Source organism: Haliaeetus albicilla, chromosome 23, assembly GCF_947461875.1.
Source record: "Haliaeetus albicilla chromosome 23, bHalAlb1.1, whole genome shotgun sequence".
Classification (NCBI taxonomy): domain Eukaryota; kingdom Metazoa; phylum Chordata; class Aves; order Accipitriformes; family Accipitridae; genus Haliaeetus; species Haliaeetus albicilla.
The window spans coordinates 3,228,896-3,248,122 of NC_091505.1; the positions used below are offsets into that span (position 1 = coordinate 3,228,896).

The 19,227-nt window shown below is 44.5% G+C and overlaps 1 protein-coding gene across 1 annotated transcript; it reads left to right on the forward strand.

Moving 5' to 3' along the window:
- The first annotated feature begins 34 nt into the window (after positions 1 to 34).
- On the forward strand, positions 35 to 18,589 carry UPRT (uracil phosphoribosyltransferase homolog). Its single transcript, XM_069810921.1, has 7 exons — positions 35 to 403; positions 7,079 to 7,121; positions 13,229 to 13,298; positions 15,593 to 15,655; positions 16,426 to 16,587; positions 17,335 to 17,433; positions 18,172 to 18,589. The coding sequence occupies exons 1-7, from the start codon at positions 102 to 104 to the stop codon at positions 18,276 to 18,278; spliced, it is 846 nt and encodes a 281-aa protein (XP_069667022.1). The 5' UTR covers positions 35 to 101; the 3' UTR covers positions 18,279 to 18,589.
- Positions 18,590 to 19,227: the final 638 nt, after the last annotated feature.

A 19,227-nucleotide genomic window follows, 5' to 3' on the forward strand; every position in this document is an offset into this window, starting at 1 on the left:
TCCCCCCCCCCCCCCCCCCGCGGCGGCGGCGGCGGCGCAAGCGGAGCCGGCGCGGCGCGGCGCGTGGCGGCAACGGTCGGCGGGGGCGCGCGCCCCGGCGCATGGAGGCGATGCCCTGCCAGAACCAGCGGCTCGGCCCGCGGCCGCAGGACGAGCAGCCGCCGGCGGCGACGACAGCGACAGCGGGGGGCGGCGGCTCCCGGTTGATCCGCTTCGCGGAGCCCGGTGAGGACAGCGGCTGCCCTAGCCCGGACAGCAGCAGCAGCAGCAACGGGCTTTCAGCGGCGGCGGTGGGGCCGACGATCCCCGCGGGGGAGGGCGGCGCGCCGCCGATCGGGCCGCAGCTGAAGCTGCTGCCCATGAACGATCAGCTCCGGGAGCTCCAGACGATCATCAGGGACAAGTGAGCGACCGGCGGGCCCGGGGAGGCCGCGGGGCGGCGGGAAGCGTGGCCTGAGGAGGAGCCGGGGCGGGGCGGCGGCTGAGGTGCCGGGGCGGGGGGGGCGGGGGGGGTTGATCTTCCCTCAGGGAGCCGCCGTTTCGCCGATCCCGCTCGGCGCAGTCTCCTGAGGGGATGCGGCCACCGCTGCCCGTGGGTCTCCCGGCGCGGCGAGCCCGGCAGCGGGGTGGCCGAGCCCGGGGTGCGGCGGGCGGGTGTCTGTCTCGTCGGGGCGTGCTCCCCGTGCCGGGCTTAACGCGGGCGGTTCGGGGCGCTGCCGCCATTGCTGCTGACGTGTGGCCGGGGGGGGGGGGGGGGGTGCGCCGCCGCTGCGCCCGGCCCGCCCCTCGCCTCAGCGGCCGGCGGCGCGACGGGGGGCTTCGGTAGCCGGGGCCGTGGGTGACAAAGACGGGAATTCGGCGGCTGTTAAAAACCTCTTCGGGATTTTTTTTTTTTTTTTTGCGCTCCCTGATGGGGGCGGGGGGCGTTGCGTACCCCCACACCGTGGACGGCTCGGAGCTCGCTGGCCACATCATCCTCAACATACAAAAAGGAGGGTAGAAACCCTTGAGAAAGGCGGCTGTAGCCCATTGTCACCGCTCCGGGAGGAGCCGGGTCTCCTTACCGCTGCCTGGCTGTGGCGCACGGTAGGCAGGATGGGGCAGGGGTCCCTTCCCAGTCTCTGTAGGCAGTTGTGAGCACTATGTTCCACACCGCGTTAGCAGGAAACTCGCCTGCTCGCAGCGGCAGGCCGGCCTGTACCAGTTTCTGAACCCTACATCAAATAAGCATGTGCAAACTTCCCACAACGTTGAGCGCTGACGAGATCGCCGTTGCGCTGCCTTACCAGCCTTAAAAGTACGTTAACAACCCCGTGGCCCGCTCCCCTCGCAGACGTTCAGTGAGCTACTGAAGGAATAGCGACTGGAGCTGTAGCATTCTTGTGGAAGTGGATTAAGACAACAACACAGGTATAGGAGCACAGCCTGGGTTTAAAGGTTGGCAAAGGACAGGTGCTAGGTTTGGGAATAAATGACAGGGAAATCACACAAGTTTGCTGAAGACGGGGACTGCCATGGTAAGGAAAACATAAGGGCTAAGTCTTTGCAGTCGGTATTAGCGAATGGCGGGCAGGTGTTAAGGATTTTGGGACAAGGATGGCCAGAAGAAAACAGATCACAAGGGCAGCCTGAGAGAGCTAGAAATAAGAAAAGGATTGGAGAAAAGTGGGATGAGCTGAAATGAAAGTGAACTGGAATCAGATGTTTGAGGAGCAGGGACTGGAACAAATTAGACAAAAAAGAATAGTTTTGGAACAAGAAGTCGGGGATAGCATAGAGACTAGACCATGGTGGGCTGGGAGGAATGGGAGAGAGACTGTATTAAGGAGGGAGGCAGGCAAGGAGACAACAGATTGTTTACTTAGGGCACATCACCTGCAAAGGAGACTCCCTTTTTTGAAGGCATTATTTTCCATTGTTGTCACTTTGTGTCACCAGGAGTCCTTGCTGCCACCATATCTTGTGAGACACGAAAGCGTTATTCCAGTCTTAAAAATCTTAGGCTGAAGTGCAGAAATCCATGCAAAATTGTGCCCCGCTGCTGAACATCCAATGTGAGATACTTAAGACCAAACGTTTTATTATGCCTTACATAGCGTCTCAGATGTTGAAACCACACCTTCCTCTGATCACATTTGTAGCTTTGATTGTTCAGCACTTGGAAGGTGATATTGTAAGGTATTAAATTTAGCATGCAACATATGACAAACATAAGTAGCCGCCATCTATTAAAAGCACAACTTGCCTCCTGTGATGGAAGAACTACCAGCAGCACAGAGGTGTGAAATCAAGTTTATCGACAGAGTGATCAGGTTCTGAATAAAACCTCTTCCTGCAACGCATTGGCTTGCTAACATCTGCAATAACTAACGCATAGCACAGATAGAGTTCTTCCCCTTGTTTCGTATCTGCTAATCTGCATAGTCTACGTTTTGCTGTTTCCTGGTTCTCAAGTGCTTAACTTTGTAGCTAGTAATACAAATACATTTTTATGCAGAACTAATCATATTCCCCAAAGATAATACCTACAGTAATTTTATTAGCTTACATAAGCCTTGTTACCTTACACTGGTTTTTTTTTAAATCTTCAAAGCATTGTAGAAAAACATAATCTCATTGCAGGCAGAAGCACACAGAGGTGTTGCAGTCTTGATGTAAGGAGGGCAATTGTGGCAAGACCACACAAAAGATCTCTGCAGGTGAGAATGTCTGCCTGGCAGCTTCCCTGCAGAGCAGAAAGGGAAGTTGTGAGTGGGCTAAGGAGAGAGAGAGAGAGAGAGAGAGAGAGGGAGGAAATCTAGACTAGACTTGGTGATGGCCTATAAAAGGTTTTGAGGTTAGTGAAAAGGAAATAGCATATCGTTTTGATATCTAGGTGAATGCTAGCAATGCATTTACTGTACTCAGATAGGCTTTTTTATTACTATGTTGTTGTAAGTAGGTTTTGAACTCTTGCAAATGTTTATTAAGTTTCTGGCTATAGTGAGCTTATCCAGAAACCAGCAGCTGATATTTTAACTTTGAAGAGTGTTTTTTTTTAGAGTTGCATCAGCTTCATTGCACAAGACTTTGGTAAGGGGAAGTACAGAATAAGACTTGTAAATAATGAATTAGTCATAACAGCTGCAGTGATAGCAAACCATGCTTTATTCTGCATGTGACACTGCCCTGGCAGTGGAGATGTAATTGTCACTTCCAAGCTCCCTTCCCAACCAGTGATGAAAACTGGACAACAGCCTGCTCAGAAAGGCAGGTGTAGGCTTTGTACGTAAGGACAGTAGGGAAACATTATTTTTACATTCTGTCCCAGAAAGTCAGCTGCATCTCAGTAAATAAGAGACCTCGGACTGGCCTATTTTAGTGCCTGTCATTCAGAAAGATGCTAAAACATGCTCAGCTGCAAAGGTGAGAGGATCTTTTCATAGAATCATTTAGGTTGGAAAAGACCTTTAAGATCATTGAGTCCAGCCATCAACCATTTTAACGCACTGGTTAGAAACTGTTGCAGTAACCTTTCCCTGGGCAGGTATAATCTGCCTTAAGACAACTCTATGATCACTGTAGCATTCAAACCAAGTGCTAACAGAAACTCCTCCTCCTCAGAAGTATTGTTTTTGTGAATAAGCAGCTATATGGCTAAGAGGAGCTACTGGTCAAAAAAATCCGATTTAAACTGACAAAAGGGTATGTTCACATACACTGCTTGGGGAAGAGGGAGAAGCTGTGTCATCTACAGGGCAATTAGATACCTATCACTTAATCTTTCTTTCTGGATTAAAAAAAGAACAGGTAACACCAGAGCTGCCTTAACTCAAGGAGGATATTTGGGTTACTTAATGCTGCAGAAGATGGATGTTCCAGGTACAGCAATCACCTGAAAAGTGCAGAAATTAAAAGGCAAGCTACTGGGCGGAGAGAAACAGAACAAAGGTAGGGAAAAAACCAGTCAATTTAGAACTGTTACTGTGAAGTAAGGAAGGGACAGATACTCCCAGTGCAATGCAAGTTAGAATCAGGCATGCTTTCACGGAGCTAAGGATGGTCAGGCCAGATGCAGAAGACCTTGGGGACTCTGTGTGAGCTGCTCAGAAAAGTGGCTCTTTCCTTGTTCCTGAGAGGATTCAGAGAAAGACATCACAGCCTTTCAATTGGAATAACTGTCCCAGTTTATAAAAGAAAAACCCACCTTCATGTGGTAACCACATCTGGTTATCATGTCCTGTGGTGGGTTCAGAGACAGCTGGTTGAATCAGTAATGGCCATCTGATAGACTAAAATGGCCATGTATTTCCTTTGCTTCATTAAAGTTAACAAGAACAAGGTCTGTGTGCCAGAATCAGGGAGATGGATAGATCACCTCAACTTGAGGGTGCCTGAGTTTGCTTGTTTTTTTCCTCAGGCTTGTTCAGTTTTCCATCTAGTGAATGCTTAACAGGTGGGCAGATACCTTTTACAGTGCGTGTGTTGGATATGAATTTTGAGTCCTCTAATAGGATGTGAACTGATGCATTTAAGTATTGAACATTTGGGAACAAACAGTTACAGCCTCGTTCTGTGGAGGGTGTGATCGCAAAGTCATTTCTGGCCTGCACAGGTTAGAACCAGGGATCTGGAAGCTGAAATAAGTAGTGCAGCAATTTGTAATGTAGAGCTGTGGTTCTGTAAAAGCAAACTCATTAGCTCAGATTGGTAGTGTCATTTTAACTCCTGATTTAACAACAGACATCATTTAAATACAGGTATTTAAAGGTTATTGTGTCTGTTATGCGAGATCATTCTGTTGTGTTCTGCTAAAGCTTCTTATTCCCTAGGGAACTGAGTGAACAATATGGAAATGAAGACAGTAAAGCGGTAGGACACACGCAGTCTTGACTGCTATACAGAGTAGGATGATTCAGGAGTGTGTAACTCGCCTGTGATGAGTAAAGATGACTACTGCAGGCAAGAAGGCTGGGATCCCTTTCACATACCACCCCCCCAGCCCAGGCACTGAAAAAAATTAAGTACTGAAGTACATTAAATACTGAAGTGCTGCAGGTAGAACATGGTCCTGTTTCCCAGCTACATCATCTCCCCCTAATTGCAACAGTGGCGCCTTAAGTTTTCTTATAAAGGGCTTTTACAAATTTTGTTTAGGGAAGCAGCTTTTTTTCAGTCTTGCCTTCACAGTACCCTGGGTGTTTCTCAAGAAGTTCTTCTATAAGGTAACTAGAGAAACAGGAATTACTAATGAATGTCAGACCATGACCCACAGAGCCTACAGCCGTATCAGTGCTTGTAACTAGTACCAAGTGCTAAAGCAGGAAGAAACCGTGCAGTTAGCTTGTGTTATGGTACGTTCCCAAAAAACATTTCTTCTCACCTCTTACGACATGCACGTGACTTTAATTGTACATCAGCCATGCTTCCATACCTTCAGAAACAAAATGAAACTAATTTATATTGTTTAACACAATGTTCATATTGTTAGCTGTGTGCTACAACAGTCAGGTTTTAATGCCTCACTTTTTCAGATGTTGTCTTGTTACTTGATTAAAAAGGTGGAAAAGTTGCCAGTCTGCCATCCATCATTACTTTCTATGCTTCTCTCTGGTATTTAAGGTGAACAGTTACAGTGTTTTCACAGAAGCTTTTTTTTCTGGCCCCTAGCAATTCTCACATGATGTGGGGCTTGAAATCTGGTCACAGCTTTCCAGCTGCCGGTGTACAAGAGGTCTGTCATTTTCAGTATTACTATTATTTGTCTCTCATTTTTATGCACTGTTGTTTTCTGTTCTCCTCCTCCCCTCAAAAAAACAGGCATAACTGACTAAGGGTGTTCAGTGAACTGTGCATAAAAACATCTGTGTCTCTCTGTAAGGACAGAGTAGTTAATATAAAGCCTAGTAATCTGTATTAATAACTCATAGTATTCGCTCTAAGCACGTATGCTTTGCAGTCAAAACCGCAGTCTTGACATTGTTGGGTTTGTCTTAGCACCCATTCATGAAATACGGCTAAATTTCCTGAAACATCGTAGTCTGGAAGATTAAAACTGTTTTTTTTAGTGGCTAAGTTACCAGTTGCACAGGAAATAAGCAGACCAACCTCTTGACTTTCACTCATATAAATGTAAGACGTTGCAGAATCTTGGGGATTAAATGCAAAACTCTCTTTATCGTATTTAAGGAGACATCCAGAGTATCATGGTTTGAAAATGAGAGAGGGGTATGTCTGCTGTGATTAATAGAAAATTCCATTAAAAAGTACCTGCTTACGATGTTGATGCTTTGGCTCCTTAATTGGAGATTTGTCCTACTCCTGTGTAGTGAAAGTTGGCCTTGACATGGGAAGCAAGGTGTTAAAAACTGCTTTTAAAATTGAGGCTTTTAACATGGCATATTTACACGGTATGTAGTAGGAGGAAGTGAGCTTAGTCTGTCTTCTGAATGGGCCAAAAGCCATGCAGTCACAGGAGTAAAAAGTTGCACCCGGGGTAATAAAATGGCAGAGAGGTGTTTTCATGGGAACACTTGTTAGTTCCTGCTCATTTTAGTCTCAGGTTCACTAATCTAGTCACACTATGGATGAACTGCAGATAAGATACATATATATCCTGCTTATCAGGTGTGTTAACTCGGTCTCAAGGCTAGGGATCTGCATTGTCATTGTCCCATGGTTTCTGATTGACTTAAGAATGGGCGGGGCAAAAGTCTCTTGCTCAGAGCTGTAGGGAATGTACCGGCTTGGTGCACATCTAAGCTTGTGAGGTGTTTTGGAACTGAGCAGGAACGGTAGTACAATGGAAAACCTACAGAATATCATCCTTTTGTTTTCATGCTCTTAATTGCTACTGGTACAGCGCAGCAACGTTGCCAGTAGTAAGAAGCAAACCTCTGTGTTAGCTCACTGCATCTCAATCTTTGCTACCAAGCAGGAAACCCATGAAGCAGAATCTCTGTGGGATAAATTTTGTATATGGTAGGAGACTTTTCTCTGAACTGCCTTTAGAATATATTGTCCTTGAATTAATAGTATATTTAAGCAATGTTCTTAAAATTACTCCCCAATTTAAAATATAAATTATTACCTTTTTCAGGAAATCCAGTAGAGGAGACTTCGTATTTTCTGCTGATCGTCTGGTAGGTGAAGAATTTCTTCTTCTTGATATTCTTCTTTGTAACTCTTCTGCAAAATGGGTCTTTCATGATAGAGTAATGGTGGTGCGAGAGCAACCTTTCTACCCAAAGAAAGTTGCTGTTTGACAGCAACTCTCTGTATAGGGCCTTCTGTTCTCTGTTATGGTCTGCTTTCATCTCAGAGGGTTCCAGAAACCATGTTGTTATTAAACACAACTACTTCAGGACAGAGCACGGTAGTAATAAGAGAATACTGTTTAAAAACAGATGCACAGAGGCTAGAGATAATTCAGTTTTACTTTGAAACAGTACTTTTGATCTTGTGAACAGAGCTGTACAATTTCTTACAGTCTAGATCTTAACAATTGCTTGCATGCAGAAGTGCCTCCTGGCACTTATTGTGTATTAGATTAGTAGCTCTCAGTGCACCCACACTGGGAATATGTTTTTAGCCATATGGTAGTTACTAGCAGGGACAAAGCAATTTGAAGTTTTCACACGTTTTAGTAAGTCAGAACAAAGACTGTTGGGAAAGCAACCTTTATCTCATTTAAATTACATGCTTAAAGAAAACCACACCACTCATGCCCACACATACACTTCCTTGTATTCATGAGGGTGTTTGCTGTTTGCAAAGCCACACTGATTAACAAGGAAAGTCTTTCTTTCCCCCTCTAGCAAAGATGAGTCCCACGATCATTCAATTACCAGCACCATTTGCTACAGCAGGCAGGTTTCCTGTGATGAGCCCAATCTTAATCCATGCCTGATCCAGGCTTGCTCAGGGCTAAGATATGACCACAACCTAAGATTGTGACTGCAGTGCTTCTTATCTTTGCAGCTTTTCCACTTTCCCCCTTGCTTTTCCACTTTCCCCCTTGCTTTTCCACTTTCCCCCTTGCTTTTCCCTTCTTGAGGATGTTTCTTGCATTCCCATTCACCGAGAACAGTAAAGGCCCAAGCCAACAAATCCTATCACTCATAACTTGTAGATCAAGTGACTGACTGGAGTGCCACCTTTGCCAATAGTACTTTATAACAGACAGGCAGAAAGTCACAGCCCCAACTTCATTCCGTGGAGCAGTTCTCAGCAGATACATTTAAATAGATACATGTCCTTTATAGTTCATTGGACGGGTAGGAACAGCCCAGGACACATCCACCATCTGTGATAGATTAGCTCAGCTATGTGCCATTCTTCCTGCAGTTTGTAGTTTCAGGTTCTTCACGTGCTTAAATATGCAAGTAAGATTCAGGAAGCCAACAAAGGTCAACACCAGCAATCCCACACATTTGCAGGGTACAGGGCTCCAGTGCCGGGGTCAGGCCCCTTCCTCACCAGTACTCCTTTCACAGGAAGGGTTTCTGGTTAACATTCTCATTTCACCTTGTATTAGGTTCCCATCATGCTGCACCCTTTAAGGAGCATTCATTCCTGCCAACTTTGAATTAAAGAGAAGCACTGTGTTCCGAATCTGTATTTTAAAAAAGAGGTAAACAATGGCTATTCTAATACTGACAGGAAAACCCTTAACGGTCTTGACTGTACCTTATAGTCATTAATTAGTGCAGAGGACCTCTCCCACTTACCTTCTCACTTTACTTGCAGGTCCTGTGCCATTCTGAGGGAAGCACTGATTTTTTTCCCTCTCATTGCTGAAAACTGCAGCTTCCAGGCAGTGACTTAAATTCAGGCCCTTGTACCAGCAGCATCTTCTATTGGCTGGCCAGCACTTGTACAGATAGGGAGCTGCTCTTCACAGAAACGCCTCTGTTTGCTGGTTGTGCAGATGTTTGCTACAGAACCTGCTAGTCTGTTTTCCATTTTGTAGGAGGAATTTTATGCAAAATAATGTGTAGGACTATCTCATTTTCTGTATGCTATTCCTAGGTGTGGTGAAGAACAGTTACAGTTTCATGTGGGAGGTGGTCTCTACTAAACTTGGTGGGGTGCAAACATAGTTAAGACTTGCTATGTTTTCCAGCCAGTTAGCAAACAGAGCTTAATGGCATGATGCAATACATGAAGAGAAGAAACATATGCGTGAGATTGTAGGGTAACAAAATACATCTTGTTGCAGATTAAAAATGAGAATGAAGTTAAGTTTGCTACTAGCTTGGCAGTTCTTAGTGGCAGTATATCATAAGGTCACCATAGGAAGGGGTCTTAAGGAGGGATTCTAAAGCTGATGAATTTCTGGTGGTACAGTTTTTACCGCTGTCAGTTTGTTTCACACAAAAGAAATGCTCAAAGATACAGGTGGTAAAGGTTAGCAGGGAGTTTCTGAAAGCCACTGCCAGTGCTGTGATCCTGAAGCTGAAAGATGTGGGGTTAAAGTCATGAGGATGAAAACAACCTGTCTTGTGTTTGTGAAGGAGGAGAGGCAGCTGTGGGAAGTCAGCCTATAACACAGGAGACGAGCAATCATTATGACTTGTGGTAGTAGACATCTGGACAGGTAGACCTCAAAGTGGTAGTGAGACCAATTTGAGAAACACCGGCAGGCAACTCCTGTCAGTGCAAGAGGCTCACACTGAACCCTTGTATGTGTGCTGCGCAGCACCCAGGCACTGTGGAAGCATTTAATTGATGTCACCTTGCAGGACTGCTGTAGAACTAGTGAGATGCTCACAAAGCTCACAGCATTTTTACTGAGACCACCTGAGATTTTTTTTTTCAAGGCCTGCTCAGTAGGAGGTACACAGTAAGCTAGGTCCAGCTCTGTGAAGTTAAGCTGGTGCTGCACACCAGCTAAGCAGTGTGTTGTGGGCTGAGAGACCAGGCGAGTAACAGGAAGAGGAGCCATCTCCCAGAGGCGTTGAGGACATTGCACATCTAGAGTTTTGGCAGGGACCAAGCAAAATTGACTTCCCGCCTGGATTCAGGCAGGTGTTTGTCATTTACAGCACTGACCTACAGCCTCAGTCCACAAGTACAGCGGTGCTTTTCAGCAGAAGGTAGATTTTGTGGTTTGACTGGAGATCTGAGGTTGAGGAATTAATTAGTTTCTCAGACCTAACAGCAACTCCCTGCATAACACTGAACAGGTCATTTCACCTTTCTGCCCACCTACCTCTGTTTCAGGGGGGTGATAACACATACTTCAAAAATGGTTTGAAATCCTGAGGTGCAGAGAGCTGTATAGATACGAAGTATGGCTGACAGCCCCACTACTCTGCCTTCCCTTCAGCTTCCAAGAAAAGCTACAACATAATGGGATAGAGGATCCCTCTAGGAATTACTGTGATCTTGGAAATTAGGTGATGCGTGGCTATCACATAAAATACAGTAAGACTACTGTCTTCCCACAAACAGGGGAAGATAATAATGGTCACTCCAGAATTTACTTGAATTCTGGTTTCTTGGCCTTTAAATGCTTCACCTTTTTCCAAACTGCAGGCAGGCAGAAGAGTTGTAACATGCAACTGCTGAGGATCACAGATGCCTCTTGGGGGGCTCTGAAAGGGCTCCCATTTTTCCAGTTTTGTCTGGTCAGAGCAGCACTACCTCTCACAGCACCCTGGCTGGTTTCCTTACTTAGTGATTACACCGCTTCTAAATGAGAGTACTGTCAGCCTGCTTTCTGTAGTTACTTGTATCCAAATTTCTCTGTTCATGGATTCTGAGGAACTGGTCAAACCTGATTTCTTCAGTGGTATTTGAGTGTGGTAAGGAGACTTTATTCATGTGCTTAATTGGCTGAGAAAAGGTAGATTTCACTAACATTTTCATTTCCTTGAAATGTTTAAGTGGTAGTTAGCTAAAATGCCTTGGACGTCTATTAACTGGTGGGTTTTTTTGCTAACAGTTCTAACAGATCTTGTACTAATGAAGGTTCGAAGCAAACAGGATTTCCCTTTGCTTACTGCAAAGGCTCTGGGGCAAATCTTAAATGTAGAACTGTAATAAATAAGCATGTTGACATATAATTGTGTATATCAGCATTAAGTGCTTAATCTAAAACTTCAGCATAACTCTGTAAGCCTTGACAGTTTAATTAGGCCTGCTAGAATTTAATATCCCTTTTAGCTTTTTTTTTTCCCCCAATTAAAAATAGACTCTATTTTTGTTTATTGATAACTTTAATTCATGGTTTTAATTTCTGGTCAGACTCTTTTACCTTGGGACCAAAGCTTTACTTCCCTGCTTCATGTGGGGCCATAACGATACCTGTTTTAGCTTCCAAGCAATGACAACCACCTCTCTGGGAGAGAAGCAGAGCTGCTGGTTCTCAGGGCCAGAAAGTAAAGCAGTGGAAATGATAATCCCTGAGCGTGGGAGCAGCAGAAAGCATAGTGCAAAAATAAATGTTTTATCAACACTGACAAGTTTACAGAAGAATCCTTCCCAGCCTTTGCATAAAACATTGATACATGTAGTAAACTAAGGAGATTATTTGACTATAGACCTTCACTGGTTTACTCTAAACTTTTGGCAGATAATGTAGAGCGATGCTAACCCTGTCAACGTGACAGCAGTAAGAAAAAATGCGTTTCTTCCAAACCTGGCTCATATGTTGGCTTTCTTTGATGAAATAACTTTAAAAAAATAAAATTGTCTACAAATGTCCCAGAAACCTAAAATTAAATCAAGGATTTCTTGTTTATTTATGTGAGAAGATGTGTCTTTCAGTAGAACACTGGTGCCTTCAGTCTCAGGATTAAAGTGACCGAGTCAAAAACCCACTTGCAGAGAGACAGGAAGAAGAAGAGGAGGAAGGTAGTAGAGGTGGCTTCTCTGTGTATGCTTCCTAGAGCCACCAAACATGCAATGAGTCAACAGAAGGACCTGCTTCCCATATGCAGTTTTGCTGTAGTGGAAATACTATCCTGTGAATTGCTTTTTCTGTCTTTTGCTCCTGTTATATGTCAGCTGCACCATTTGACCCCTTCACTGATTTAGTCTGACCACCACCTCTGAATATGGCCGCCACAAACCCAACTCTAGGAAAAAATTGTTGTACTAAAATGACTAAAAATGTCTTCAAAGAGGGATTGTAAATCTAGGGGACTGTTTCTAATTTCTAGTAGAGGCTGCCTGTATGTTAGGAACTAGGGCAGAATGGAAGAACAGAAAAAAATCTTCCAGTCTGCTCTGGCTTGTTTCTGAAACAAGAAACGTCTGAAGTGAGCAGTATACTTGCTCGGTCCCAGGAGCAATCACCTCATTTCTGCCATCCTACAGTGACTTTTGCTTAACAGGTTTAATCTTTGGCTTGGCAGTAGCTTTCCTTGAGCCGCCCTGGCCTCTGAATCTTTGGCTCACTAGCAGAGAGAATTTCTACATCTTTAATACCCGGAGCATTTTTTATGGACAATCATTCTGGGTTCAGATGAAGACATTTTGGTAACTTTGCCTGTGGTACAGCTGCAGGGCCAGCACCAGGGGAGAGCTGGAGGTTTTCTGGCCACTTGAGGATGGAGGGGTGTGTGGCTTACTAGCTGCACCTCCAGTAGAGATGTGCCTGCTGAACTGGGCTGTCTGTACCGTGTGAAAGCACAGGCGCTTGGCAGAGCATCCCGTAGTAACCACAGCTGGCAAGTGCCAGGAGAAGAAGGTGATAAAGAGATTTCTGGATCTCCTGACTTGTCTTTGGGCACTTGGTGGTGTGTTTACATTGCTGCAGCTTCTGTGGCCATTCTGGCAGCCCCACTGCAGTTGAGTCATAGAAATACAGATGTGAAAATAGACCTCAGAGCCTAGCTGGTGGGGAACTGAGAGAGGGTGAATTTTCCCTTTTTCTCACTAGTATTTTCTGTCAGCAAAGTGAAGTTGCATTGGTACTTCACTCATTTGTTGAGAAAAATTGGTCTGGGATGTGGGATGCCTGTGCCTGCCAGATATAAATGAAGTCAGTTTTATGATTGCCGATGACACACCTTCCCCCCATTCCCCCAATTTTGTTTTGTAATGCCTTGATTTGATTTGTGGACAAAATGCAGGCATCGCCCCCAAAAAGTGTCTAAATTAAATCCCTAACTGCTATTAAAGAGACCCTTTTAGACCCTTCAGGCTGTTAAATGTTACTTGTAAAAACTACTAACATTTGGTACCTTACCTCCATAGATAACAAATCTCTTTAAGCTGACTGATCTCTTTGGTTCTACAGATCAGACTTGTGGTTGAAGAGGGACTGAATCAACTGCCATACACAGAATGTACCGTCACCACTCCAACAGGTATGTGGGAAATTACTCCTCCCCTAGGTAGGACTGGAAGTGGAAGCTTACCTAATATAAAAGAATACGGAACTGTTACAATAATCATAGAATATCTCAAGCTGGAAAGGACCCATAAGGGTCGTCAAGTCCAACTCCCTGCTCCTCTCAGGACTACCTAAAATTGAGCCATGTGACTAAGAGCATCGTCCAGATGCTCCTTGAACTCTGTCTGACAGGCTTGGTGCCATGACCACTTCCCTGGGGAGCCTGAGGCTGAAACCATTTTAACATTCAGGGTAGAGTACAGAGTTAAGGTCCCTTCCGGTATTTAAAAAGCTAGAAGGTGTGTAACAACACAATTGAGCAAAACGTACAGTTATATAGTTGACATTTTACTAAGGTTTTTGATTGGTCTTGCAAAACCATGATGAAAACTTATCAGTGTATGTATAAGATCAGTTTACTTGCCCATACTGCAATGCTGAATTAAAATGGATGACGTTTCACATGCCCATTAAAGAAAAAGTACTTGGCACAAGCAGTTTTGCAGTGCCAGCCTAAATCTGTCTTTGCTTGCAACTGGGGGCCAGCTGGGAGTGACGATAAGCAGGAAGTAAAAAGTGGCTGTGTTGACACTAGAGGAAACCCATTGCAGTAATTTTGGTTTGCTCTTGTTAACGGTAAAGATACGTGAGGTTGCATGCATTACCCAGAGGTAGCAGCTTACTGCATCAGCAACTTCTTGGGAACCACTCAAGTACACGCTGTGAACCCACAGCACACCTGTAAGACATACACCAGGCGAGTCCTCTTCCCCCTGAGAATTTCACTGGCATTTCTGCAGGGTGAGAGCTGCTCTGTACATTCACACCCCTTCCCCTCTGACCTTTGCAGTAAACCATTTGTATGTCTTTTAATTAGAGAAAAGATGGACTGAAAACACTCAATTCTGAAACCAGACAGAGCTTAGGAAGGCACTCAGGAGGCACCATCACTTACTTTTGCTCCTTTCTAAATAAAACAGCAGCTACTTTACTTCTTGAGCATTGGCGTCACATCTGTTCCAGGTCAGTCGGTGACGGATATATTCATGACTGTCTTCTCTCTGTGTTAACACAATTTGACTGGCAGGTCTCCTGCAAGTAACATCCCTTGGAAGCTCTACAGTTCTGTTTGAGAGGGCCACTGCCCTGGCCATGGGCAAAGAGAGTCGCAGACTTTGCCCTCTGAGCACACGTCGCCTTGGTGAAAAGACTTTGTTTCCTGCCCTTACTCCTAGCCAGGCTGTAGGTAGTCTCACTGTCTGAAACTGTCCTAGCGCTGCAGTCAGTGTGTTTGCCCTTGCACTCCAACACCTGTGCCCAGCAAGGGAGCTAAAATGGCCTCAGCCGAGTTCTTCCCTTGAGAACCCAGATGCTTCTGCGTGAATTCCAGCTTACCTATACGGAGTTCTTTGCGTACGAGCATTTCTAAGTTGCCACAAGCACAGGTGATTTATGCTCTTCCAGGCACAGAAGCAGAACACCTCTCAAGGGACATCAGTGAAACACCCTATTCTTTGTCCTTTAAGGGAGCCTCTGGACTTTTTTCAGTCGGGCAGGGGAATAGGCAACCCCTGTGAGAAACATCACCACATGTTCTTGTTCTTCCCAGCAGTGGTGCTGGTCAAGGTCGTTACCAGCTTCTGGGGTTAGCCCTGAAGAACTATGACTAGGACAATATTGCTTTGCTGTCTTTATGTTTGAATTAACAAGAGACCTGAGCTCACAGTACTGATGATTGTATCTCTCTCATGTACGTACCACTGCCCACCTTTTCCTTTCAGTGATGAAGAATACAGTGACAGTAGCATTGTAGCAGCATTGTAGCATCATTCTAACTCTTCCACCTGCAGCCCTGGACTGCATTTACCAGGCTTCGTAGGGGACATACTGTTTACCTTTATTTTGCGTAGTGTCCTTCATTTAAAATAATCACAGAATACCTGAGTTATAAAATGATACTTTGAAAGGATCACTTCTCTGCCACTTTCCTGACATGACTTTCAAGGTAAAAAAAAGCACGAGTTCTTTACAAATTACAATTTTGGCTCTGTTCCCATTGCTAGTTTGAGGGCTGCAGGATATGGTGTGAAGATTGGTTCATGCCACCTGTTGAGAGGTGTGGAGCTTTCTGTTGTCCCCTGGGTATTTGGGGGATCTCGGTTCCATTCACACCAACGTCACTTAAAACACCGTCCCTCAAAGGGGCATTAAGATGGGGCAGAAAAGAGCAATCACTGCCACTGACGTCTGGTTTCTTTCCTCTCACAGGGCACAAGTATGAAGGAGTGAGATTTGAAAAGGGAAACTGCGGAGTCAGCATAATGAGAAGCGGTAGGCAGTTTCTGGTTGTTGAATGAGCATGAATTAAACGTTTTGGAAACGTGTAAGCAACTTCCTTTCAAAAATGTGCAACAGCACTTCTCTATGGCAAAGTTTTACCCAAACCTGCCAGCTGTTACTCCTTAGGTATCCTTGATCACAGAATGTCAAGTAATATGTTTCATTAACTTTTTAGGAGACACATAGCTGCAACAGATTTCATCTGGCCTCTTCTCTAGCAGCTGTTAACAGAGAGGGGCCAGGCCAACTGTCCGTCCTTGTTTCCCGCTAACTACTTCTGCTCAGAGGCAGGTCTCCAAATAAACCCCGCTCAGCGGTGGTAGAGTCGCTGTTATTTTGCCCAGTGCTGCAGAAACCTTTCTATCTGTGATGTAAAGTCCCGTGGCTCCACAGCTTCCCACACTACGTTTTGTACCGTGGTGTCTCTGAGCAGAGCTCGAAGATGTTCTCCCAACCCCATGCGTTTGTTTTGATGTTTCCAGCTCTCGCCTTCGAGAGATTAGCGCTGGTGTGTGGCAACACTAATACTCAGGAGCTAAGTAACACCAAGTAGACTCGTTTTTCTGTCTAAACGGAGAAAAAAGGAAAACAGCTTCAGGTGTTTTTAACACTTAGAACAGAGAAAAAAAAAAAAAATCTTCTTTTTAGAACTCTCCACCAATACAGTGTTGGGACTGTCTATTTAATTGTAGCATCTTGCAATTGTGCTGTTTCTTAGCGTGTAACAATTTGTTGTTGGTTTTTTTGCTGCTCCTTTTGAGGCGAGGCAATGGAACAAGGTTTACGAGACTGCTGTAGATCAATCCGCATAGGAAAAATCCTGATACAGAGCGACGAGGAGACTCAAAGAGCGAAAGTGTACTATGCTAAGTTTCCACCAGACATTTACAGGAGAAAGGTTCTTCTTATGTACCCAATACTAAGTAAGTGCCTTTCATCATCATGTACAGTTAGACTCATCTGGACAGTGAGTGCGCTGAATTTAAAGGAAAATTTCCAGATTTCAGGGGCTTTGATTAGTTTTATTTATCAGCCTGTGCCAGAATACATATTAGTCAGCCTGCACCAGCATGAATGCAGAGCAAATCATTTGGGCATGCCTGTGTTTGTGAGAAAGTTTGAAGCATTAAGACTTGATATAAATTCAATTTTTTTAATTTTTCCATGAGAAAATACTCAACCAGTATTTTTCTCATGCTATTAAAAGACATTTTTTGGATTAATATTATAATCCTAGAAGTAAATTACTTCAAATACAGTTAATACTACCAAAAAAAAAATTATAATCTAGTAAGCGTGGTAAGAAATTTGTCAGGATGAAGTAACTTTTCCAGTCTAAGATTTAATTCCGGTTCTAGACATGGAGCTCTTGATTGCCATTTTACTATTTTAGATGAGCTTTTTTGCCTCAGGGCTTTAACAAAATCCACCGACTCCAGTGCTTAAAACCTGGCGGAGTTGGCTGTTTCAGAGTAGAGTTGAAGTTCCTTCATCAGGCGACCAGAGTTTTCTACAATTAATCCATGCAGAGGTGATAGTTTTCCAGTGGGAAAGGACAGTCTCATCATTCAGTCACACACCAGTGTTAACACGGATAGTCTCGGATGGCCTAGTGCAACTTCTTCAACCAGGGGAAAAGAAAAAAAAAATCTCACTTTTTCCCCTTTTAGGTACTGGTAATACTGTCATTGAGGCTGTCAAAGTTCTTGTAGAACATGGCGTACAACCAAGTGTCATTATCCTGCTAAGCCTATTCTCCACACCGCACGGTAAGTTGAGGGGGCGCGAGGGGGACAGAAGAGCAAGCACAGGTATGTTTAATGGGGAAGAGCTACATCAGTCACACGCTGCAGGCAACGGTGAAGAGCTGTTCCTTGGCAAATAATGAGAGCAGCATCACTTTCCTCAGAAGAAAGGTGTTTGCGGGGCGGGGGGGGGGGGGGGTTGGCTGAACTGTAAAACTGAGGGTGAACAGCGATGTGTTTGGTGTGGGGAGCGGAGTGGGCTAGCAGAAAGGAAAAGGCCTGTTACACCTAATGGCAAAACTGCAAATGGTAAAGTATTCCTAAAAGTGGGAATTGGCAGCACTGCTAGGTACACAGAATGCTTCAGTGGCTCACAGAGCAATGCCAGTGCTGCTGTTGCTCTGGACTGTAGCAGCCCACGGATGGTGTTGAGTCAGTCCGCCAACAGAAATCACTATCAAAAAAGTCAACTGAACTGCAGAGAGTTACTCCTGGTGGTCTGCAACCATTTTGGTGATTAGATTGGGAGTATACGTGTATGGTAAAGAAAAGAGAAATCCAAATAAGAAAACCCAAAGAAGCAATCCACTAAATTCAGGAAGTCTTTCCTCAGAGACAGTCAGCTAAGGCAGAAATGTGAAGCGGAGATGGAAGAACAGAGCCTGACTTATCTATGGAATTCTGCTAACCGTGATTTAACAGGTGGTGCTGAAATACAGCTGCTGTGCTGTAGTCATTATTGCCTTTGCCCTCTCTCAAAAGGTGCCAAATCAATCATCCAGGAATTCCCAGAGATCACCATTTTAACTACAGAAGTTCATCCTGTTGCACCAACACACTTTGGACAGAAGTATTTTGGAACAGACTGACGCACTTGGAACAAACGGATATGACTACATGAGGTTTTTTTCTACATTTTATTACTGTTGAGTTGGTTGAGGGCATGTTTAAAAATCTTTTTGGCCAAAGGGGGAAATTCTTGACTTAGATTAGATCTGGTCAGTTACTGCCTGAACACCAAATTGGGTACAGTAACAAAGCAGTCTGTCATTATAAAGTCAAGCATCTCAACGTTGGGGTTGTATAAACTGCTACACTCTCTGCTTAAGTTAACTTATTTATTCTTCTATAGCCTGTCTTGTGGCTGCTTGCAAGAGCGAAATAAAACAACTAAATCACACAGGTGTTTACTTCATTTCCGGTTGTAATGTTTACATCACGCCAGGTCAGCTGGTACAGCCACTCCTAATGCTTCCAAAATGATGGGTGGACATGGAACTCGCTGTAATTCTTAGCAGCCACACTGAATTTTTGGCAGAATTTTCAGTCTTTGGATGGTGGCCAAGAACTAAAGAGAAAACTCTTTGAATTTTGCTCTCTATAGATTATTTTCAAATAGTAAAACATCCGCAGTAGTCTTGCTCAATAGTACCAAATAAAGAAGCGTCCTATTGCAGTGCGCATGCCCCGAAAAACAGGGTGGGAATTGAGGGTGAGAGCAGCACTGTTTACAGAAATTCTACATGTACAGTACTTAAGTTTCACCTCTTAAAACTTCTGTGGTTGAATTGGTATTGCTTTCAAAAGAAAGGAAAGCTGCGGCAAAAAGTTGAACTCGATTTCTAGCTCTGTTCGCAGAGCAACAGGGCTTAAAGCCAAAAGACAAATACGGCCCTCACGGCTTAGCGCCCTTTCAAAATACTCAATGCAGTAATTGTATCGATCAGATTAAACATAAATCTGCAGCCAAATATTTTCTTTGGCTTCAAATCCCCTCGCACCAAGTACACAATGCCCAACTCTTAAACTAGCTAGTAT

What these genes read in the sequence shown, in the direction of transcription:
- UPRT (XM_069810921.1), top strand. Translation starts at nt 102, where the DNA reads ATGGAGGCGATGCCCTGCCAGAACCAGCGGCTCGGCCCGCGGCCGCAG. An exon ending in TATTTTCTGCTGATCGTCTG is followed by an intron (nt 7,122 to 13,228) that starts GTAGGTGAAGAA and finishes TTGGTTCTACAG; the next exon opens with ATCAGACTTGTGGTTGAAGA. An exon ending in CCTATTCTCCACACCGCACG is followed by an intron (nt 17,434 to 18,171) that starts GTAAGTTGAGGG and finishes CTCTCTCAAAAG; the next exon opens with GTGCCAAATCAATCATCCAG.